Source organism: Stomoxys calcitrans, chromosome 3 (genome assembly GCF_963082655.1).
Source record: "Stomoxys calcitrans chromosome 3, idStoCalc2.1, whole genome shotgun sequence".
Classification (NCBI taxonomy): domain Eukaryota; kingdom Metazoa; phylum Arthropoda; class Insecta; order Diptera; family Muscidae; genus Stomoxys; species Stomoxys calcitrans.
Window position 1 is genome coordinate 156,245,654 of NC_081554.1, and position 20,467 is coordinate 156,266,120.

Consider the following 20,467-nt stretch of genomic DNA (forward strand, 5'->3'; position numbering starts at 1 on the left):
TTTTAACCATATATGGCACAGTTGTTGGAAATCATAATAAAACACATTATGCTGAATTGCGCCCTCTACTGGCTTAAGAAGTCACGATTCAAGATTAGTTCATATGGCAGCTATATCAGGTTATGAACCGATTTAAACCATACTTAGCAAAATCAGATAGAGGCTCAAGAAGTCAAGACCCCAGATCGGCTTATATGATAGCTTTATCAAGTCATGGACCGATGTGAACCATATTTGGCACAGTTATTGGAAACCATAACAAAACACGTTATGCAAAATTTCATCCAAATCAGATTGGAATTGCGCCCTCTATATGCTCTAGAAGTCAAGACCCCAGATCGGGTTATATGGCAGCTATATGCAAAAAAAATCTCAACCGACCTACACCAATGATAAGTATTTGTGGAAAATTTCATGCTGCAGGCTTTACTCCTTTTAAAGTTGGCGTGATTTTGACAGACAGACGGACATGGCTAAATCGACTTAAAATGTCATGACGATCAAGAATATATATATTGGGTTGCCCAAAAAGTAATTGCGGATTTTTCATATAGTCGGCGTTGATAAATTTTTTTCACAGCTTGTGACTCTGTAATTGCATTCTTTCTTCTGTCAGTTATCAGCTGTTAGCGTGCTTTAGAAAAAAAGTGTAAAAAAGGTATATTGGTTAAAGTTCATTCTAAGTTTTATTAAAAATGCATTTACTTTCTTTTAAAAAATCCGCAATTACTTTTTGGGCAACCCAATACTTTATGAGGTCTTAGACGAATATTTCGAGGTGCTACAAACGGAATGACGAAATTAGTATAAGTGTACCTAGAACGGTCCAAATCAGTCTATAACCTGATATAGCTCCCATATAACCGGTCTCTCGATTATAATTGATCGGTTTCTGGAAGCTTTAGTTTTTGCTGGTTTGATAGAAGTTTGGTATGCCCTTCAATTAAATTAAAAGCACGTTAACTTTCGAAGGATAAAAGCTAAGCGCTTGAAATTTTGCAAAAATTTCTGCTATTAGTGTAGATCGGTTGAGATTGTAAAAAAATGCCATATAAAATGATCTTGAATCTTGAATTCTTGAACATCAAGAGCGCACAATACTTATCCAACTTGACTTAAATTTTGTATGCGGTGTTTTGATTTGACTTCCATCTCTGTGCTAGTTATGGCCCGAATCGGTTCATGTTTTGATATTGCTGACATGTAAACCGATCTTGGATCTTGACTTCATGGGCCTCTGGAGGCCGCAATACTGAGCTGAAATTTTGTGCAATGACTTCTGCTATGGTCTCCAATAGCCAAACCAAGTTCGGTTCGAAGCAGTTCTGATATAGCTCTAACGCATAGCAATTATCATCCATTATCCGTTGTTTGCCTATAAAAGGATACCGGGAAAAGAACTTGGCAATTGCGATGCATTGTGCAGGGTATTTAAGATTCGGCCGCGCCCGAATTTAGCGAGCTTTTACTTGTTCAGGCAATATTGTGTTTCTCGCTACTACGAGGGCCTACTAAGCAACCATGTCGCTATCTTTACCGTTTTGGGCCATTTGTAATGCACAACGAACTCAATACATCAAAATCATGTAGGTGCTCAAAATGTTAAGCAGATAGCGTCATTCGTTCTAGCGCTATTGAGATTTCGACAGACGGACGGATGGCTAGATCGACATAGAATATCAAGCCGAAAATATATATACACTAGCTGACCTGGACCCGCTCCTCTGCGGCTTCTTTTACTTTATATGGAACAAAAGTTTCCTTGGAATATTTATTTTCGACAATTAAGAGCTTTTAGTGAAATACCATGCTACGAAAATAATATATCGCTTGACTAACAATTTAACAACATCAGTGCCTTTGCCCGAATCCCATATGATTTTTATTGGTCTACGAATTTAAGTTTGGATGTAAGGTGTACTCCATTCTTAAAATACTTTACTTCAGCTCGCTACTCTCATGATATCTGATTTAGGGGTGTTTTCGGGGGTGAGGATGTCTCCAAGGCACTTGGCCCTGAAAAAATATCAGCATCGTGCTCTTCTTTCAAAAACCATTTATTTAAACCCCATATTGCCATTGGTTTAGGGGAGTTTACACGATGAGGCGCCCTCCAAACACATGGTCCAAAATAGGTTATCAAATTCGTTTTCTAACCTTAAATACCAAATATTGGCATGTTCGAAAAATTTTTACCCTTTGTGGGGTGTTTTGGAGAAGGGGTGATGCCCTAAATACATGGTCCTACATTTGGATATCAAACTCGTATTATACTCCCAAATACTTTTATTTGAGCCCCATTTTGCGATGGTCACTAAAAAATTGGTGCTTGTGGGGTATTTTGGGAAAGGGGTTGATCACCAGAAAATTGGTCCCGAAAGCGGGTATCAATTCTTGGTCTACCCCCCAATACCTTTCATTTAATCTCCACATTAACATGTTCGGTAAATATGGCCGATTTAGGGTTGTTTGGGGGATTGGGGTGGTCCCCCAAACACTAAGCCGGGAAAATATATCAGCACCGTGCTCTATTCTCATATATCTATATATCATTTATTTGAACCTCATATTTTGGGACAGGGGTTGACCCCCAGAAAATTGGTCCCGAAAGTGGGTATCAATTCTTGCTCTACCCCACAATGCCTTTCATTTAAGCTCTATATTGACTTGGTCGGTAAATATCGCCGATTTAGGGGTGTTTTGGGGATTGGGGTGGTCGCCCAAACACTAAGCCCGGAATATATATCAACAACGTGCTCTATTCTTATATATCTACACATCATTTTTTTGGGGTTCTATTTGAACCCCATATTGCCATTGGCCATAAAATTAGATATCAAATTCGTTTTCAAATCTCATTTAAACTCCTTATTGCAAAAGTCAGCAAGTATGTCCGGTTTAGGTTATTGGCCCTAAAAACTATTAATATTTAGTTCCACTCTCTTTACGACCCAAATTGTCTTGGTGAGCAAATACGTCCAATTTGGGGGTTGTTACGGCCCTTAATATTGATATCAGATACGTGGTCTTCTCCCAAATACTTTTAATTTGAGCCCCATATTTCCATAGTCGGCAAACATGACCGGCTTGGGGGGTGTTTTGGGGGATGCGCGCCCACTCAGTGAGTTGGCCTTGAAAATATATATCGGATTCGTATTCCACTCTAAAAACCCTCTTATTTGAGCCTCATATTGCAAAAGTCAGCAAATACTTACTATTTGGGTGGTGGTATGGGGGTGGGGTGGCCCCATAGACACTTTTCCCGAATATTGATATCAGATTTGTGCTTTACTCCCAATGGCCTTTAATTTGAGCCCCATATTGCTATGGTCGTAAATTTGTCCCCTTTGGGGGACGTTTTTGGGGAGAGGCTCCCCCCAAACACTTGGTCCCATATTTGGATACCAGATTCTAATTCTACACTCAAATACCTATTATTTAAACCCCATATTCCAATGGCCAGTAAATAAGTCCTGTTTGGGGGGTGTTTTGGGGAAGGGGTCCACACCCCAGAAACGTGGTCCCACATTTGGATATCAGATTCGTATTCTACTCGCAAATACCTTTCATTTGAGTCCCATATTGCTATGATCGGTAAATATGTCCGATTAAGGGGTGTTTTGGGGGTTGGGTGGTGTTGTGGGGGTGGGGTGGCCCCATAAACACTTTTCCCGAATATTGATATCAGATTTGTGCTTTACTCCCAAATACTTTTCATTTGAGCCCCATGTGGCTATGGTCGTAAATGTGTCCCCTTTGGGAGAGGTTTTTGGGAAGAGGTGGCCCCCCAAACACTTGGTCTCATATTTGGATATCAGATTCCAAATACTACACTCAAATGCCTTTAATTTAAGCCCCATATTCCCATGGTCAGTAAATAAGTCCAGTTTGGGGGGTGTTTTGGGGAAGAGGTGGACCCCCAGAAACGTGGTCCCACATTTGGATATCAGATTCGTAGTCTACTCGCAAATACCTTTCATTTGAGTCCTATATTGCCATGGTCGATAAATATGTCGGATCTAGGGATGGTTTGGCGTGGTCCCCCTAGCACTTGGTTCGACAATTGGATATCAGATACGTTTTCTTATCCTAAATACCTTTCGTTTGAGTCCCATATTGTCGTGATTGGTCTAAATATATGTTTGGTAGGTTTTAGGGTGGGGCGGCCCCCCTAGGTACCCCATCCGGAATATGGATACCAAATTTTTATTTTTAGGGTACTATATGAGAGCACACAAAATTTCGCTTAAATCCCACCACCCATCTCCGACATCTGGCGTTTCTGAAAATTAGGGTAAGGAGTAGGGTCCGCCCCCCCCTTCAGATATCAAAAAATGTGGTACACTATTTTCACCACGGGGTCATTATGCACCATCTGTGAAAATTTTAAGAAAATCGGTTCAGCCGTTTCTGAGTCTATAAGGAACACACAAACATACAAACAAACAAACAAACAATTGATTTTTTATATAAGATGTGGTCTTAGACGCATATTTCGAGGTGTTACAAACAGAATGACGAAATTAGTATACTCCCATCCTATGGTGGAGGGTATAAAAGTACTACGTACACCAGGTGCTGTAGGGTATTATTTAGTCGGCTCTGCTCGACTTTTCCCTTTCTTTACTGGTTTATTATGTTTTGTTTGCCCATAAAGAGATACAAGGCAAAGAACTTGACAAATGCTATCCATGGTGGAGGGTGTATAAGACGGGCCCTGCCGAACTAAGCACCCTTTTACTTGTTCAAGCTATCTTCGCCTTTATGGGCCATTTGTAATCCATAAGATGCTCAACACATCAAAACCATGTAGGTGCTCAAAATTTTAAGCAGATAGCGTCATTCATTCTACCGCTATCGGGGTTTCGACAGACGGACGGATGGCTAGATCTACATAGAATATCAAGCCCATCAAAAATATATATACATAGCACTGAAGATCAATATTTCGAGATAATACAAATGGATTGACAAAGTTAGTATGCCTACAATCCAATTTGGTGGTGGGTATACTAATTAAGGGCTCACCCAATTTTTCACGTAAAAAACGTTCGCACTAAATTTTCGATATACTAATGAAATACATTTTCTGAGGCTTTTTAAAAGATTTGCCAATAAATTCGTTAAAAATGGCAACACTTTTGTGGTCTGCCTATATGCATGCATTGCATTCGAGATATTTAAGCACATAAGATGAGTGTGTATTTGTTGTATCTTTGCTACCATGTACTGTGTGTGTGTTTGTGCAAGTGTGTTATGGACATAATGCAGTTTAGAGATAAATGTAAATTAATTAGTCAAAGGTTCTGTTGTTGCAGCTACATTGTTGGTATGGTTGTTGTTGTTGTTGTTGCCCATCCATTCATTCATGTCTTCATTTGCAGACGTAGGGAGCACAAGTGCATTTGATTGTTTTTTAAGACCATTTGAACATTCGAACAGATTATGTTATTAAATTGGCATTTGTATTAAATTTATTTCAATACACGAATATGAGCCAGTATCTATACTAGAGGTATATACATAATGTATGGCGCTTTAAAAGCAAAGGCTCAAAATCAACAGGGAGGGAAATAAAGAACAAACATTTGTATAAAGTTTATCATTAAAGCAACCATAGTGCATAGGTAAGCTTTAAGGTACACTTAAGATGAGGTTGGCGTGTGATGAAACTAATTAAAACAAATAAAAGCGTGCTAAGTTCGGCCAGGAACCATGGGTCGCATTTGTCGAGTTCTCTTTCCGGTATCTCTTTTTAGACAAACAAAGGATAAAAGAAAAGAATTGCTATGCTATTGAAGTTATATCAAGTTATGGTCCGATTTGAATTGAATATTGGAGACTATAGTAGAACTCATTGTGTAAATTTCAGCCAATTCAAATAAGAATTGGGCCTTAAGGGGCTTGAGAATTAAAATAGGGAGATCGGTTTATAAGGGAGCTGTATCAGGCTATAGAACTATTCATATTCGACATGTATGTTGAAAGTCATGGGAGAAGCAGTTGAACAAAATTTCAGCCAAATCGGATAATAAGAATCAAGAAGTCACAATCCCAAATCGGTTTATATGGCAGCTATATCAGATTATGGACCGATTTGAGCCATATTTGGCACAGTTGTTGGAAGACATAACAAAACACGTCATGCAAAAATTCAGCCAAATCCGATAAGAAGTCAAGATTCAAGATTGGTTTATATGGCAGCTATATCAGCTTATTGCGTTGTTGAAAGCCATAACAAGCCATATCGGATAGGAACCGATTTAAACCATATAAATTATAACAAAACACCTCATGCAAAATTTTAGCCAAATCCGATAAGAATTACGCCCTCTAGTGGCTTAAGAAGTAAAGATCCAAGATCGGTTTATGTGGCAGCTATTTCCCAACCGACCTACTTTAACAAGCAGTATTTGTGCAAATTTTAAAGCGACTAGCTTTGCTCTTTCGAAAGTTCGGGTGATTTGGACCGACGGACAGACATAGCTACATCGACTTAAAATGTCATGACGATCAAGAATATATATTCTTTATAGGGTGTTAGACGAACATTTTGAGGAGTTACAAACAGCATGACGAAATTAGTATACACCCATCCTATGGTGTAGGGTATACCACTTAAAAACGTGCTATGTTCGGCCAAGCCGAATCTTTAAAACCCACCACCATGGATTCCGCATAAAATTGACACAAAACCAAATTTGTTGAAAAGCATAGTTTCTGCAAAACCAGACAAATATGAAAGTTTCTAGGAGCCGAACAAGGATATTAGAAAGATCGGTTGGTAGTCGTAATAGAACACCACGTTAAAAATTTTAGCCAAATCGAACAAAATTTGTGGCTTCCAGAGGATCCAAACGTGAAATCGAAAGATCGATTTATATGAAAGCTATATCAAGTTATAGACCGATTTCAACCGTACTTGGCACAGCTGTTGGAAGAACACTACATGTAAAATTTTAGCCATATCGGATAAAAATTACGAACTACAAGGGCTCAAGAAGTCAAATCGGGAGATCAGGTTATATGGGAGCTATGTCAGGTTATAGACCGATGTGGCTTCTAGGGGCTAAATATCAAATCGGGAGATCGGTTTATATGGGAGCTATATCTAAACCTGGCGAGACCATCAGGAAAAACTTTCAGCGGTCGTTTTCCCCCTCCTAATGCTGGCAACATTTGTGACGTACTATGTCAAGTCAAACGTCTTTTCAAAGAGGTGTCGCACTGCGGCACGCCGTTCGGACTCGGCTATAAAAAAGAGGCCCCTTATCATGGTGCTTAAACTGGAATCGGACTGCACTCATTGATATGTGAGAAGTTTGCCCCTGTTCCTTAGCGGAATGTTCATGGGCAAAATTTGCAATTTGCATATCTAAATCTGATGCGATATGGCCCATTTTGCAATTCCCAATGTGAAAAATTTCAAGCGACTAGCTTCATGCGTGCGACCGACAAGCTTGCATGGCTCTGTCGTCTATCGAAATCACGAAAGCGGTCAAATGCGTTAAATAAGCCACTTGAAATTTCACGCAGATTTTTCTTGTTTAAATAGGACGAAGATTTGGGTATAGTCCCTATATAGGCTGATCCCTGGATTTGACTTCTTGAGCCCCTAGTTCCGTTCAATTTTGCTGAAGTTTGGTCACTGTAACGATAGGTTTCCCTTAGCGCTGGGGTTAGCTCGCCGTGGCCCAGGATTCGTCACAGAAATTTATTCATTGTAAGACAGAAAGAGAAAGACGAGAGAGGGCTGGTTTTAAACCTAATCTTTATTGGTATGAGATGACTTAAGGCTACTTATTATTAGTAGAAAATATAGAACAAATCTGTAGGGCGTTGATCCAGGCTTCCGAGACAACTGGGTAGGCGTTCTTCCTGGGATGTCCTGAGGTGGGCGATAGACACCTTGGTAAGCACTCTATCTCGGAGGGCCCCTCTTGGTGGGTTCACGGTGAAACTCTCGGGGATGTCGGGAATAAAGACCTTGATAAGTACTCTAGTAGGATTCGGAAAGGGAGCGGGGTTCCAAGACTCGGGGATTGTAAATTCAAGGAGCGGAAACTAAGGTAAATCTGTAGGCAATAGGTTTGAATGCTACAGCGCGAGACCTGTGTAAGTACTCACGCAAGGACAAGGAGGAAAACTACGGCAAAATACCATAGTAAGTACTCATGCCAGGACACTGTAGGGAACTACTGTAAGGATAGCCAGGAGACCGTGGATAGTACTCCAGCAAGGATATGCTAGGATTCTGCGCGACAGCCTGGAGACCGTGGTAGGTATTACACTATGGATATGAAAGAATTCCACAGGCGAGGCAAGAGACTGTGGTAAGCACTCCAGTGAGGATAGGAAAGGATGTTACACGATAAGCAGGAGACCGTGGTAAGTACTCCCGTAAGGTTACGCAAGGATAGACAGGAGATCTTGGTAAGTACTCCAGTGACGATATGAAAGGATACTACAGGATAGGCAGGAGACCGTGGTGAGTACTCCCGTGAGGATATGAAAGGATTCTACAGGGTAGGCAGGAGACCGTGGTAAGTACCCCCATAACGATGCGCAAGGATTATACAGGATAGGCGGGAGACCGTGAAATGTACTCCCGTATGGATACGCAAGGATTCTACAGAATAGGACAGGAGACAGTGGTAAGTACTCCAGTGACGATATGAAAGGATACTACAAGATAGACAGGAGACCGTGATATATACTCCCGTAGGGAGACGCAATGATTTTACAGGATAGACAGAATACGCAAGGATTCTACAGTATAGACAGGAGACCGTGGTAAGTACTCCCGTGAGGATATGAATGGATTCTACAGGATAGGCAGGAGGCCGTGGTAAGTACTCCCGTAAGGTGCGCAAGGATTCTACAGGATAGGACAGGAGACCTTGGTAAGTACTCCAGAGAGGACATGAAAGGATACTACAGGATAGGCAGGAGATCGTGGTAAGTACTCCCGTAAGCATACGCAAGGATTCTACAGGATGGGCAGGAGATCGTGGTAAATACTTCAATAAGGATATGGAAAAGATCAAAGGCTACGTGTTATGGAGATCTGTGTAAGTACTCCAAGGATACTATCAAAATATTAGTACTTACCGCTGTCCGATGTTCACTGGTTCATTGCTACCGCATCAAGGACTTGTGTTGTGACTTCCAATAACCATGCCAAGTATAATCCAAATCGGTCCATAAACAGGTATAGCCACCATATAAACCGGTCCCCGGATTTGAATTCTTGAGTCCTTAAAAGCCTCAATTTTCATTCGATTTGGGTGAAATTTGTAACAACGACTTGAGTTATGACTTCCAACATCCATGCATGTATGATTCGAATCGGTCTATTAACAGCAATAGGCCCCATATAAACCGATCCTCGGATTTGACTTCTTGAGCCCTTAAAAGCCTCAATTTTTATTCGATTTGGCTCAAATTTGTAACGAGGACTTGATTTACGACCTTCAACATCCATGGCAAATATTAACCGAATCGGTCAGCAAACAGATATAGCCCCCATATAAACCGGTCCCTGATTCGACTTCTTGAGCTCGTAGAAGCCTCAATGTTCATTCGATTTGGCTGAAATTTGTAAACCGGTCCCTGGACTCGACTTCTTGAGCTCGTAGAAACCTCAATTTTTATCCGATTGGGCTGAAATTTTAACAAATACTTGAGTTATGACTTCCAATATCCATGTCAGGTATGATCCGAATCGGTTTATAAACTGATTTAGGCCCCATATAAACCGGTCCCTGGACTTTATTTCTTGAACCCTTAAAGGCCTCAATTTCATCCGACTGGCTGAAATTCGGAAAAAAACTTGAGTTTCGACTTCCAACATCCATGCTAAGTATAATCCGAATCGGTCTATAAACAACTTTGAACCCCATATAAATCGATCCCTGGATTTAACTTCTTCAGCTCTTAGATTCCTAGATTTTCACCTGATTTGGCTGAAATTTGGTCGAAAACCCTATCTTATGACTTACAACATCAGTGCGAAGTTTTATCCGAATCGGTCACTATGATATAGGTATCCCTAAGTACCGATATCCCGATATAACTTCTTGAGACCAAAATAATTTTAATACACACCCAGTTAATAAAGGTACATTTTTAGCGGATTCCATGGTGGTTACCCAAGATTCGGCCCGCCCGAACTTAGCACGCTTTTATTTGTTGAATTTTAGTCAAGTCAACGAAAATGATTTAGAACTTAAATTATTTATGTAACGTATACGCACAGTTGGCCTTTACCAAAAGACAATCATACGCACCCTAGTAAAGTAAAGTAAAGAAATTTTACAGCAACTATTTTGTTACATCTACCCATCTTCTATTTTGTTTTTTTTTTTTTTTTTGCAAAAAGGCATACCTTTGGAAAAACGAATTTCCGCAGCAGACCAAACCTCATATCGATCAATTTATCAACAAATTTGTACAACATATTTTAAATTTCCCAGTTGGTTGTGGTTTTCTTTTTTTGTCTCAAAATAAAAATCAATTAATTTTACATTTTTTCCTGCGAATCGACTCAGTTACCTTCAGTTTTAAACTGTTATGCCCATATTGCTTTTGTTTTTGGTTTTTTTTTGGTATTAAAATAAAATCTTCATAAACCTATACATTCATGAAGAATGTAAAATTTGTATGCACCTGCATACATATTTGCTGAAGCAATGCTTGCATTGCCATCGCTGCACAATTTGTACTTCACGATAAAATCGGACCAACTTCACCAGCTAACCCTACGCTTTTTTCGAACGTTAAGAGCCCACTGATAGCTTGAATTTATATACAGTTTACACAGAGCTTTACGTACGTTGTATGTTGAGGTTATTTTTAAACGCACCACCATAGGATAGGGGGTATGTTCACTTAGTCATTCAGTTTGCATCACACCGATGTATCCATATTCGACCCTCTAAGTTGTATGTTCTGATCGTCGTAAAATTCTAAGACAAGTCGGCGATACTCGTGAGTTTGTCCGTCTATTTGTTGTGATCACGCTACAGACTTCAAAATTGAGATATTGAGCTTATATTTGGCACAGGACCGTATTTTCCTATAAGCAGATTAAGTATTTGAACGGGAAAAATCGAACAATATTTGGATATAGCTGACATATAGACCGATCCCGATGATCCGATTTAGGGTCTTAGGCCCATAAAAACTCATTTATTATCCGATTTCCTAGATATTTTGAACAGTATGTTGAACTTAAACTCCCATTGTTTGAACTGGAAATGCTCCATTTCGGACCATATTTCGATATAGCTGTCATATAACCGGATCTCTCGATTTAGGCTACTAAGCCCATAAAAGCAGTTTTCATTACTTGATTTCGCTAAAATTAAGAACAGTGAGTTGAACGAAACCTCCCGTTGTTTGAACTGGAAAGGTTCCGCTTCGGACCATTTTGCGATATATCTACCATATAGACCGATCTGTTGAGATAGGATCTCAGGCCCATAAAAGATGCTTTTATTATACAATTTCGCTGAAATTTGAAACAGTGACCTGTTATAAGACTCCCGTCATTCGGGTATGGTCCAGATCGAACTATATTTAGATATATTGGGTTGCCCAAAAAGTAATTGCGGATTTTTTAAAAGAAAGTTAATGCATTTTTAATAAAACTTAGAGTTTACTTTAATCAAATATACTTTTTTTACACTTTTTTTCTAAAGCAAACTAAAAGTAACAGCTGATAACTGACAGAAGAAAGAATGCAATTACAGAGTCATAATCTGTGAAAAAATTTGTCAACGCCGACTATATGAAAAATCCGCAATTACTTTTTGGGCAACCCAATAGCTGCTATATAAGCCCATTAAAAGAGCATTTATTACCCGATTTCGCATAAATTAGAAAGAGTAAGTTGTTTGAAACCTCCAGTCATTCGATACGAATATGGTTCAGATCGGACCATGTTTAGATACAGCTGCAGTATGGACCCATCTGCCGATTTAGGCAGCAGTTCAAACCCATAACTCTTGCATTTATTAACCGATTTTCCTGAAATTGGTAACTGTGAATTGTATTAAGTCTCCCGCCATCCAAATGTAAAATGGTCCAGATCGAAACATTTTTTTATGTAGCTGCCATATAGACCGATTTGCCGGTCTAGGGTCTTAAGCCCATAAAAGCCGCATTTATAACCTGATTTCACTAAAATTTTGAACAGTGAGTTGGACTTAGCCTGACCTAGTTTAAAAAGAAAAGAAAAGACTCACCACCCACCCACCACCGAAGGATGGGGGTATATTCATTTTGCCATTCCGTTTGCAACACATCGAAGTATCCATTTCCGACTCTATATTCGACATTTATTCTTGATCAGCGTAAAAATCTAAGACGATCTAGACATGTAAGTTCGTCTGTCCGTCACTCTATTGGAATCATGCTACAGTCTTTAAAAAAAGAGATATTGAGCTGAAACTTTGCACAGATTCTGTTTTTGTCCATAAGCAGGTTAAGTTCGAAGATGGGCTATATCGGACTATATCTTGATATAGCCCCATTATAGACCGATCCGCCGATTTAGGGTCTTATGCCTATTAAGGCCACATTTATTATCCAATTTTGTTGAAATTTTAGACAGTGAGTTGTGTTAAACCTTTCGGTGTCCTCCTTCCATTTGGCCCAGATTGGTCCATATTTGAATATATCTGCCATAAAGACCGATCTCTCGAGTTAAGGTTTTGAACCCATAAAAGGTGCATTTATTGTCCCATGTGGCCAAAATTTGGGACAGTGAGTTGTGTTAGGCCCTTCGACATCATTCTTCAATTTTTCCCAGATCGGTTCAGATTTGAATATAGCTGCCATATAGACCGTTCTAGCGATTTAAGTTTATTTTTATACACAACTAGCTGACCCGGGCCCGCTCCACTGCGCCTTCTTTTACTTTATATGGAACGCAAGTTTCCTTGGAATGTTTATTTTCGACAATTATAGATATTTTAGTGAAATACCATGCTAACTTGACTAACTATTGGGTTGCCCAAAAAGTAATTGCGGAAAGTAAATGCATTTTTAATAAAACTTAGAATGAATTTTAATCAAATATACTTTTTTACACTTTTTTTCTAAAGCAAGCTAAAAGTAGCAGCTGATAACTGACAGAAGAAAGAATGCAATTACAGGGTCACAAGCTGTAAACAATATAAGTGCCTTTATCTGAGTCCCATATGATCTTTATTGGTCTACGAATTTAAGTTTGGATGTAAGGTGTACTCCATTCTTAAAATACTTCATTTCAGCCCGATATTCTCATGATGTGATATTCTAATTTAGTGGTGTTTTCGGGGTAGAGGTGGTCTCCCAGATATTTGGCCCTGAAAATATATCAGCATCGTGCTCTTCTCTCAAATACCATTTATTTAAACCCCATATTGCCATTGGCTTAAGAGGAGTTACAGGATGCGAGTTTACAGGAGGCGTCCCACAAACACATGGCCACAAAATAGGTTATCAAATTCGTTTTCCAATCTGAAATACCTTTTATTTGAGACGCATATTGGCATGGTCGAAAAATTTTTACCCTTTGGGGGGTGTTTTGGGAAAGGGGTGATGCCCTAAATACATGGTCCTATATTTGGATATCAAATTCGTATTCTACTCCCAAATACCTTTATTTAAGCCCCATATTGCGATGGTCACTAAAAAATTGCTGTTTGTGGGGTATTTCGGGAAAGGGGTAGACCCCAGAAAATTGGTCCCGAAAATGGGTATCAATTCTTGCTCTACCCCCCAATACCTTTCATTTAAGCTCCATATTGACATGGTCGGTAAATTATATTATTGGGGTTTTTTTGGGATTGGGTTGGTCCCCCAAACACTAAGCCCGGAAAATATATCAGCAACATTTTATTTTCATTTATTTGAACCCCATATTGCCATTGCCCTCAAAATTGGATATTAAATTCGTTTTCTAATCTCATTTAAACCCCTTTTTTGCAAAAGTCAGCAAATATGTCCGGTTTGGAGTATTGGACCTAAAAACTGAATATTTAGTTCCACTCTCTTTAAGACCCTAATTGTCTTGGTGAGCAAATACGTCTAATTTAGGGGTTGTTATGGTGGTGGGACGTCCGCTAGACAGTTGGCCCCTAATGTTGATATCAGATACGTGGTCTACTCCCACATACCTTTAATTTGAGCCCCGTATTTCCGTTGTCGGCAAACATGACCGGCTTGGGGGTGTTTTGGGGAATGGGCGGCCACTCAGTGAGTTAGCCTTAAAAATATATATATCGGATTCGTATTCAACTTAAAAAACCCTCTTATTTGAGCCTCATATTGCAATAGTCAGAAAATACTTACTATTTGGGTGGTGTTGTGGGGGTGGGGTGGCCCCATAGACCCTTTTTCCGAATATTGATATCAAATTCGAGCTTTGCTCCCAAAGACCTTTCATTTGAGCCCCATATTGCTGTGGTCGTAAATTTGTCCCCTTTGTGGAATGTTTTTGGTGTGAGACGGCCCCAAAAACAGGTGGTCCCATATTTGGATACCAGATTCGTATTCTACATTCAAATACCTTTTATTTAAGCCCAATATTCAGTATATAAGTCCTATTTGGGGGGTGTTTTGGAAAAGGGGTGGACCCCCAGAAACGTGGTCCCACATTTGGATATCAGATTCGTATTCTACTCGCAAATACCTTTCATTTGAGTCCCATATTGCCATAGTCGGTAAATGTGCCCGATTTATGGGTGTTTTAGGGCTTGGGGTGGTCCTCGTAGCACTTGGTCCGATAATTGGATATCAGATACGTTTTCTTATCCTAAATACCTTTCATTTGAGTCCCATATTGCCGTGGTCTAAATATACGTATGGTAGGTTTTAGGGTGGGCGACCCCCTAGGTACCCCAGCTGAAATTTGGATACCAATTTTTTATTTTTAGGGTTCTATATGTGAGCACACAAAATTTCGCTTAAATCGCACCACCCATCTCCGAGATCTGGCGTTTCTGAAAATTAGGGTAAGGGGGAGGGTCCGCCCGCCCTTCAGATATCGAAAAATGTAGTACCCTGTTTTCATCACGGAGTCAATATGCACCATCCGTGAAAATTTCAAGAAAATCGGTTCAGCCGTTTCTGAGTCTATAAGGAACACACAAACATTCAAACAAACAAACCTACAAACAAACACAAATTGATTTTTATATATAAGAAGATTAAATAATAACTTGCACTTATTAGTATTTGGTCCAAATCGGAAGATATTCCTATATAGCTGCTATGGGTCATAAGGTATGCATTTTTCACCGGATTTTGACGAAAGGTGGTTTACATATACACCCGAGGTGGTGGGTATACAAAGTTCGGCCCGGCCGAACTTAATGCCTTATTACTTGTTATACCCACCACCGAAGGATGGGGGTATATTCATTTTGTCATTCCGTTTGCAACACATCGAAATATCCATTTCCGACCCTATAAAGTATATATATTCTTGATCAGCGTAAAAATCTAAGACGATCTAGCCATGTCCGTCCGTCTGTCCGTCTGTCTGTTGAAATCACGCTACAGTCTTTAAAAATAGAGATATTGAGCTGAAATTTTGCACAGATTCTTTTTTTGTCCATAAGCAGGTTAAGTTCGAAGATGGGCTATATCGGACTATATCTTGATATAGCCCCCATATAGACCGATCCGACGATTTAGGGTCTTAGGCCCATAAAAGCCACATTTATTATCCGATTTTGTTGAAATTTGGGACAGTGAGTTGTGTTAGGCCCTTCGACATCCTTTGTCAATTTGCCTCAGATCGGTCCAGATTTGGATATAGCTGCCATATAGACCGATCCTCCGATTTAGGGTCTAAGGCCCATAAAAGCCACATTTATGGTCCGATTTCGCTGAAATTTGGGACAGTCAGTTGTCTTAGGCCCTTCGAATTCCTTTGCCAATTTGGTCCAGATCGGTTCAGATTTGGATATAGCTGCCATATAGACCGATCCTCCGGTTTAGGGTCTTAGGCCCACAAAAGCCACATTTATTATCCGATTGTGATGAAATTCGGGGCAGTGAATTGTGTAAGGCCCATCGACATCCTTCGTTAATTTGGTCCAGATCGGTCCAGATTTAGATATAGCTGCCATATAGACCGATCTCTGGATTTAAGGTTTAGGGCCCATAAAAGAGGCATTTATTGTCCGATTTCGCCGAAATTTGGGACAGTGAGTTAAGTTAAGCCCCTTGACATACTTCTGCAATATCACACAGATCGGTCCAGATTTGGATATAGCTGCCATATAGACCGATATCTAGGTTTTAGGTTTTGGGGCCATAAAAGACGCATTTTTTGTCCGACGTTGCTGAAATTTGAGACAGTGAGTTTGGTTAGGTTCTTCGACGTCCTTCTTAAATTTTGCCCAGATCGGTCCAGATTTGAATATAGCTGCCATATAGACCGATCTCTGGATTTAAGGTTTAGGGCCCATAAAAGAGGCATTTATTGTCCGATTTCGCCGAAATTTGGGACAGTGCTTAGTGTTAGGCTCTTCGACATGTTTATGCAACTTGGCCCAAATCGGTCCAGATTTGGATATAGCTGCCATGTAGACCGATATCTCGATTTAAAGTCTTGGCCCCATAAAAGGCGCATTTATAATCCGATTTCACTGAAATTTGACACAGTGACTTATGTTCGGCTTGTCGACATCCGTGTCGTATATAGTTCAGATCGGTATGAGGTATATGAGTATAAGGTATGAAATTTTCACCGAATTTTGATGAAAGTTGGTTTACATATATAACCGAGGTGGTGGGTATCCAAAGTTCGGCCCGGCCGAACTTAACGCCTTTTTACTTGTTTTTATTCAATTTTGCTTAAATTAGAAACAGTGAGTTGTCTTAAACCTCCCGTTATCCGACCAGAATATTGTCCAGATATAGCTGCTTTAATGACCGATCTTCCAATTAATGGTGCAAACAAACCAGATTTATTATCTGATTTCAATGAAGCTGTGACTTATGTAAGAGTTCTCGGCAGTAGAGTTATAATAAAATAGGGAAATGCATATATTCTTGGTGGTGGGTATCAAATATTCGGCACTGCCGAACTTTGTATATTTTTACTGATTTTTTGTTACTTTTCAATTCTCCTATCAGGCATTTAATAATTTTTATTTCATTTTTTCCTGGTGTTGCCAGAAAATAAACCACTGAATATGTGTGTGTGTGTGTGTGAGTAAGGATACGCTTGTGTTTTTTGTATATAAATATTTCTCATATTCATATTTCCACGATTTCAGGTTGTTGAATTTCTTCCCCTTTTCATTTTCCCAATTTATTTTGTTTTTGTTTTTTTTTTTTTTTAGTGTTGTATTCAGCCTAGAGTAACATTTTACAGTGATTTAAGTGAAACAATTGAAAGCTTTTTTTTGCAGACCGAAACCAAGGGACCTATGGTTTCCACAACAAAAATTAACTAATCAAATCAGTTTTTTATTTAAAATTCAAATAAAAAAGATGTCAAAGAAAAAAATCAAACGAATCATGTGAGGATGAATACCTGGGGGATTCAGAAGACTAGGCTAGAAACTCTGCTGGTGAATATTCTGAATTCTGACTATGGCCTGGTTTCTGCAGGTAAATCTCCACCAATTTCTGCTGGTGGAAATTTTGAATCCTGACTATGGTCTGGTTTCTGCAAATAAATCTTCATCATTATAAGGCCACTTCGGCGGCACTGAAGGTCCTTCTGGTGGAAGGAGAATTTGATGTGGATTTTATCCAGGAACCATGGGTGTGTGGAGGAACTCTTCGTGGACTAAGAGTTCCTGGATTTTAACTACTCAAGGATACGAGGAATGCGAGAAACAGAGCCTGTATTTTTTACAAAGAGTAGTCCAAATGTTTTTCTTCTTCCGTAGCTGAGCACTAGACATTCAGTGGTAGCCAGCCAAGGAATGTATAGGTCTCGTTAGCTTGGGTAATAGTTTAGGTAATAGTGGCAGTCCTTTACAGACTCACTTAGACAATTTAAAGTCCATTGTGACACCACAGCAGCGACAGACCAAGGCTTCTGGCGGATATCGAACCCACTACCCCTACACTGGTAATCCAAACACGCACCCCCAGTACCCGAGTTGCTACTACTAAATTTGTCATGAACATTCCATTAAGGAACAGGGGATACTTCAATGATCAATGATAAGGGGCCTCAGTTTTTATGCCGAGTCCAAACGGTATGCCGCATAGCGACAACATTTGGTAGAGAAGTTTTAACATGGCAGGATACCTTGCAAATGAAGCCAGCATTAGTAAGGGGATAAACACCGCTGATAATTTTGTTGATGTTCGCGCGGGATTTGAGACCAGTCATTCGGTCCCCCACCGGGGGACCAAAGTATATAATACCACCACGGTTTGAAGTAGAATTTTAAAGCTACCCAGGAATCGTATTGTCTTGGGATTTCCTTAGAAATTGATTTCCTGTGAACGACACAATGTGGGATAAAATGCTGAAGAACGTAGTGATGTGGAGTTCGATGGTAGGCAGGGAGGACGGTTGGACGGGTGAAGAGATGGGACGATGGATGAATGGGCTATTAGTAGGCTGCATCGAGCTGAGTCGGTGAGCTGAAGATGGTTGAACCATGAAGTTTCGGAGCTGGTCGTGAGGGGATGAATGTGATGATGGACGGGTGAAGCGAAATGGCGATGTATGGATGAGCAATTAGTAGTCTGCATTGAGGTGAGTCGGTGAGCTGAAGATGGCTGGACCATGACGTCTTGGAGCTGGTCGACTAACATACTGTATACCGTGTGTGTGCTGAATCACTTCGGGTTATGCCATCTAATTTCTGACTGTTTCTGAATGACGTGTTGCTAGGGGATGGTGCTTGCATCATCCCATAAGGCGACCAGTCCCAAACTGTCTGTAGTTCAAATGGTAGTAGTTTGACTACGTGGTTGAACCAGAGTCCTTAATCTGGTACCACGGGAGTCAGGAGCCCCTGGAACTTCGGTTCCAGCCTGACTATTGGTGAGGCCCCAGTTGGGAGCGACGTGGTGGCTGTGGTTTAAAACCTAAAATCGCAGGAAGAACATTTCGATGCTCGGTGTGGAGTTGCAAGTACTCAGCCGGGTGTCGTGACCCATAGAACGGAAAGAGTTTTGGTTTGTGCTCTGCTCCAAACCAAGGAGGACAACACGTCCATACAACGTGAACTCGAATTGGTACTCATGCTAGCTTCGGCTATGTATTGGGGCTTTGGTAGACGCATCGTTTTCACCCGGGGTTAAGAGCCCTACAGGATTAAGCCATCGTGGCAGGTGCCTGCATAAAACACCATTTGGACTTGTATACATAGCCAGCCCATGATTTAAAGATACCGCCTTTAAGCCTCAAGTAACAGGTTAGAGGCATTTCCGCAGGGAAAAAGAGACTCACTGTGAGAAGTGATGCTAATGCACATCACCAGATATGGAGGAGATTGGATATCAGCGAAAGGGGTAAGCTGATTATCGAATGTATTATAAATTGCAATCAGGTGATTTGTAACAAAAGAAATAGAAATACAGAGATACTAAAGGGTGATTTTCAAAGAGCTATAGAAAAGTTTATTAAAAAAAAGACATAAAACTCAGAAAAATTCATGAAATCTTTAGTTGAATCGATAGTACGGTCCCTATAATATAATGCTTGAAGATTACTTCATGCTAATTTTGACCGCGACTGCGCCTCAAATGGCCCATCCGCTTAGTTGAATTTTGGCATAATCTTTCCACATTTCGACCGCATCTCACGAATAAATGCCTCAATTTAGTCTTCCAACGCATCAATTGAAGCGGGCTTTAACATAGCCCCACAGAAAATAGTGTAAAGGCATTAAATAGCACGATCTAGGCGGCCAATTGACCGGTCCTGAATGTGAATTAAAATGTTAACCGAACTCGCCTCCCAATAAGTCCATTGCTACGAGTGCTGTGTGGCATGTGGCAACGTCTTGTTGAAACCACATGTCATGCACGTAGAGCTCTTGCATTTTGGGCAAAAAAAAAGTTTAATATCATCTCACGATAGCGCTCATCATTCACAGTAACGTTACAATTCGCATCATCTTTGAAGAAGTACGTTCCAATGATGCCATCTGCCCATAAACCGTACCAAACTGTGACGTTTTCTGGATGCATTGGTAGCTCTTGCAATGCTTCTGGCTGATCTTCACTCCAAAATCGACAATTCAGCTTATTTACATACCCATTGAGCCACAAATTATCTTCGTCGCTGAACACAATTTTTCGATAAAAAAGTGGATCTTCGGCCAACTTTCCAAATGCCCTTTCACCAAAAATTATGCGCTGTAAGTACCCCACAGATTGCACTCACTCAGCTTCGATTTTTGCTGTGGTCATCGTCATTACGACAGCTTGCGGATAGTGGAATGCATCGTATACGGAGTAGTAGATGCAATTCCAGTCGCGTAGAATCAGC

General features: G+C 40.2%; 1 protein-coding gene across 1 annotated transcript in view; it reads left to right on the plus strand.

Annotated features, from left to right (window-relative positions):
• Positions 1 to 17,459, plus strand: part of LOC131996191 (uncharacterized) — a 76,193-nt gene extending 58,734 nt beyond the window's left edge. The window contains exon 3 of the mRNA XM_059365653.1: positions 17,346 to 17,459. Within this exon, the coding sequence (XP_059221636.1) occupies positions 17,346 to 17,459 (114 nt within the window). The remainder of the gene's footprint in view (positions 1 to 17,345) is intronic.
• The last annotated feature ends 3,008 nt before the right edge of the window (positions 17,460 to 20,467 follow it).